The 5,076-nt window shown below is 37.2% G+C and overlaps 1 protein-coding gene across 1 annotated transcript; it reads left to right on the top strand.

The window, feature by feature from the left end:
- The first annotated feature begins 1,577 nt into the window (after positions 1–1,577).
- Positions 1,578–4,865, top strand: LOC110895980 (UDP-glucuronic acid decarboxylase 2). The gene is made up of 6 exons (XM_022143375.2): positions 1,578–2,447; positions 2,539–2,686; positions 2,854–2,933; positions 3,033–3,116; positions 3,183–3,257; positions 4,269–4,865. Exons 1-6 carry the CDS (start codon positions 1,851–1,853, stop codon positions 4,587–4,589), a joined length of 1,305 nt encoding a protein of 434 aa, XP_021999067.1. The 5' UTR covers positions 1,578–1,850; the 3' UTR covers positions 4,590–4,865.
- The last annotated feature ends 211 nt before the right edge of the window (positions 4,866–5,076 follow it).

Here is a 5,076-nt window from a genome sequence, read left to right as displayed (position 1 = left end):
TTTAGGTTTTAGGGTTTAGGTTTAGAGTTTAGCTTTAGGATTAGCCTTTAGGGTTTATAGTTTAAATTTTACGGTTTACCTTAGGTTTTAGCCTTATTTTTTAGCTTTAGGGTTTAGGAGTTAGGATTTAGGGTTTAGGGTTAAGAGATCCTAGTTAGGGTTCGACGAGCCGGTTTCAACGCCGCTGGAATGAGTCCAATCAAAGTTCGTTTGAGTCGGTTCCTCGCTGTTCCTCACTTTTTTAGTATTACCCAATGAATCTTCCCCTAAAAATGGTTATATATGCATATGTATTATGTCAGTAGGTTATAAAAATGGTTAAATATGTCAACCAGAATAAACTCCATCTTTTACACATGTTAATGAGATGAATCAAGACAGGATATAGAAAATAAAAATCCAAATTAGTAAAATAATTAGTGAGGTGAATCAAGACTGAAAAAATAGAAAATAAAAACTAAATATTTAATAATTATTTTAGTTTAATATTTAACGGGCAAAATCTATATTTATTGTTTAAATCAATGTTTAATATTAATTCAGTTACTTAAGTGTGATGACTAGATCTATATTTTTGGCTTTTGATTCTAACTTTGCATGCTTATCGTAAGGGGGTATACACGTTCTTCTTTTGAGTTTACTTGATAAAAAATAAACATAACTAAAAAAGAAAAAGAAAAAGAGTTAAATGTCATTTTAGTTTCTATGGTTTGAGTCATTTTGCCATTTTAGTCCAAAGGTTTTTTTTTTCACCTGTGGGTCCAAAAAGGTTTTATCGTCGTCATTTTAGTTTACTGGGTTAACTTCATCCATTATTTCTGTTAACGAGAATGACAATTCGGTCATTTTATATGTAATTCTGTTAACTAGAAGAGCAATTCGACCATATAAAATGACCGAGTTCCCCTTTTCGTTAACAGAAATAATGGATGAAGTTAACCCAGTGGACTAAAATGACAACGATGAAATCTTTTTATACCCACAGAAGAAAAATGAAACATTTGAACTAAACTGGCAAAATAACGCAATCCACAGGGAAAAATGAAACATTTAAACTAAACTGGCAAAATAACGCAATTCACAGGGACTAAAATGGCATTTTAACTCATATAACTCAAAAGAAAAAAGTTAACCAATCTAGCTTTTTGAGGAGAAATGTGTCACAAACACCTTTTCAAAAAAAAGTGACACACCTCTTAAAAAAACCACTTTTTTTTACAAAATCATGAAACACACATTACTCTAAAACAATTAAGAAAAAGCTAAGTAGGTTAAAGTTCCTTAGACTTTATCAAAATGTACAACCTTTATAACAAACTAATTTATTAAATTTTTAATTTAAATACTGAAACCGAATGTTATGAAATTTATTATTTCAGTACAAAATAAATTCAAATACGAAAATATTAAATATCCAATTTAAACAAGGTACTGTGAATTTAATCTCGTTGTCACTCGTGTCGTGTTGGGCCACAATCACTACCTACCGTTTAATTTACAAAGTACACCAGTAGGGGCATTTTCGTAACTTCGCCTCCCCATATTTAACACGGTCATCCCTCCTTGTCCGCAACATATCAAAAATTTACAACCCCTTCACTGAAAACCTCATCTCACGCGCCGCCACTTTTAGCGCGTGACCCCACTCGTTCCCTCACGTGCCGGAGGGTTTAAGCCACCGCCACCTGTCACCTGGCACTTTTGGCCCTACATATACTTCACCTCCACCTCTCTCTCTCTCACACACTCTAGTGTTCTCTTTCTATATATACACAACATACATACATACATACACAAACATATCTATATAGTTTCAGAAACAGAAACAATTAAGCAAAAAAACAAACCTGATGGGATCTGAGTTAATATACAGAGGTCACGAACCCCAAACGACGTCGGATTCATACTCTCCAAAACCCAACAAACCATGGCTCTCCGTCATCCGTCCCATCCGCTACCTCCTCCGTGAACAACGTCTCCTCTTCATCCTCATCGGCATTTTCATCGGTGCCGCCGTCATCGCCGTCATCCCATCCTCCACCACCACCAACCGCCAGATCACCTACTCCGATGCCTACTCAATTTCTCAAACCACCGAGCTATTAAACCCTAAGCGACCGGTTTACCGGTTCGGCCCGTTAAACTCCGGCGGAAAGATTCCGTTAGGGTTGAAACGGAAGGGGTTACGGATAGTGGTGACCGGTGGAGCCGGTTTTGTTGGAAGTCATCTGGTTGACCGGTTAATTGCTAGAGGAGATAGTGTGATTGTTGTTGATAATTTTTTCACTGGGAATAAAGATAATGTGATGCATCATTTTGGTAATCCAAGGTTTGAGCTGATCCGACACGACGTCGTTGAGCCCTTGTTGTTGGAGGTGGATCAGATCTATCATTTGGCCTGTCCTGCTTCGCCTGTGCATTATAAGCATAATCCTGTCAAGACTATTATATCCTTTTAGCTTGTTGATTTTATCTTTATTATTGTTATTGGTGATTAAGTTGTTGTTTTGTGAGTCCTTGACGTTGTTTTGTGGTTACAAGACGAATGTGGTGGGGACATTGAATATGCTCGGGTTGGCGAAGAGAGTCGGTGCGCGGTTTTTGCTAACGAGTACTAGTGAGGTGTATGGTGATCCGTTGCAGCATCCTCAGGTTGAAACTTACTGGGGGAATGTCAATCCTATTGGTGAGTTTGTCATAGGTTATTGAAATCCGCCGCATCTATATCCGTTGGTTAGCGGGTACAGATGCGGCGGAATGCCAGATCTTAGATCTGGCAGGTGATTAAAACCTTTTCTTTTTTCTTTTATTGTAAATTAATTATGATCTGATTGTGTTTGTGATTTTTGGCAGGTGTTAGGAGTTGTTACGATGAGGGGAAGCGGACTGCGGAAACATTAGCCATGGATTACCATCGCGGTGCTGGTGTCGAGGTATGTAATGTGTATAGTAACAATTTGTAATTAATTCGGTGAAATGTAGTACAATTAATTTTGTTTAAATGTATGATTTTGATCGCTTTTGTAATGTAGGTGAGGATCGCTAGGATCTTCAACACATATGGTCCTAGAATGTGCATTGATGATGGACGGGTCGTTAGTAACTTTGTTGCTCAGGTGAGTTATTGTTTATTCTTGATGATGTCTATTAAGTTGTCATTGATGGTAAAAATTACAATGCAGGCACTGAGAAAAGAGCCCTTGACTGTTTACGGTGACGGGAAACAAACAAGAAGTTTCCAGTTTGTTTCAGATTTGGTTAGTATGTCTTTCTCTCTTCTTTAAACACATTCATAGCCGCCTGTATTTTAAGATTTTTAATTGCTTTTTAGTTTTCTTATTTTGTATTGTATGCTTGTTCAGTTGTTTGATTCCTCTTGTTTGGAATTTTATGCATCATCAGATGATGCTTACTGGCTATCCTAAATTTGTCAATTGTTATTTTTGGGCGGTTTCAGTATTCACCCTAATCTGCCCAATTGGTACCTACCCGGGGTCTCTAAATCTGGTAGTTTTGGATTGAAGATTACGTTTAGTGGTTGATTTGTTTTGTTTGTCTTTATTGTTTGGGTAACATGCATAAACAGGGTCTTTCTTACTAGTTTTGTATGGTAAAACAAACGTATCGCGTTATAAATTAGGAAATAGGATGTTACATGATCAATTTGGGATATATTCCTTGCGGGTGGGTCTTTTTGGTTAAAGTAGTTTGAACACGACACGGACATATATTCCTTCCAAGTTCCATCCAACCTTTAAGATTACTACTTTCTTCAAACTCTTTATATTGATTACCCACTTCTCAATTATTATTTTTACAATCAAATTAGTAGTGTAGTATACATTTGGGTTGGGACCCACTTGGTTCCTTTGTTAAAGGCTACTTTCTATATTACAGATACAAACACTTTGCCAATGTCAAATCGAATTTGCTATTTTGTAACATAAATGTTGGGAAGCGAGTGTCGGTGATAGTCAATGTCCATGTGTAGTGACTAGTGAAAAGTGATAATTGAATTTAAAGGGTTTCTTTTAGCATTCTATGTCAAATCGGATTGGTTATTTTATAACATAAGTGTTGAGAAACGGGTGTCGGTGTCGGTGATGGTCAGTGTCCATGTTTAGTATGTGTAGTCTGTAGTGACTAGTGAAAAGTGATAACTGAATTTAAATGTTGAGAAATCTGTGTGTCTTAAAACACATTTAATTAATTGTTTGTATAATTTAGAGACGCATATCGTTCTAACTTGCTCTGCTTTAAATACGTAGGTGGAGGGTTTGATGCGTTTGATGGAAGGCGAACACGTAGGACCTTTCAACCTCGGAAACCCTGGTGAGTTCACCATGCTTGAACTTGCGCAGGTGGTCCAGGAGACGATTGACCCGAACGCGAAAATAGAGTTTAGGCCCAACACAGAGGATGACCCGCACAAGAGGAAGCCCGATATAACCAAGGCGAAAGATCTCCTGGGATGGGAGCCAAAGGTGCCTCTACGCAAAGGTCTCCCTATGATGGTGTCTGACTTTAGGCAGCGAATCTTTGGTGATCATAAGGACAATGGTGCCACCTCAACCGCCACATCAGTTTAAACCGCGACACTTTTTATACTAGTAAGATATAATGATGATTATATGCAGCAGAGGAAAAAAGGCGTATACGGTTCCCTTCTCCCAGAACAACTAGTGTAGCAGAGTTTACGCCCGCCCTCTCTACCGTTGTTCAGGTTTGAGTTGGCTATATTAGTTTTTCAGGCTTGTATTTTCGTTTTATTATTATTATTATTGTTGTTATTGTTATTATGTTAAACGTGATTTGGGAACTTAATTGGCATTTTACAGAGATAAGTTTTACGTTGTAGCCTACCATCTTCCCGTTGTTATAAATATTAATATTAATATTAATGCAATTGGCATTTGAGAAAAATCACTTGTTTGTTAAATCTGCTTATGACATAAACATGTGTATTCGTTTCACTTTTGGGTTTAAAAATTGGTCCCGATTGGATTTCTGTTATGGTTTAGAACCATTCAAACTACCTCAATATCCGAATTAAACGATATATAATTTAGTTGGATT

The sequence above is a fragment of the Helianthus annuus genome, chromosome 11 (assembly GCF_002127325.2).
Source record: "Helianthus annuus cultivar XRQ/B chromosome 11, HanXRQr2.0-SUNRISE, whole genome shotgun sequence".
In the NCBI taxonomy this organism is placed as follows: domain Eukaryota; kingdom Viridiplantae; phylum Streptophyta; class Magnoliopsida; order Asterales; family Asteraceae; genus Helianthus; species Helianthus annuus.
This window is presented reverse-complemented; position numbering and strand designations above follow the sequence as displayed.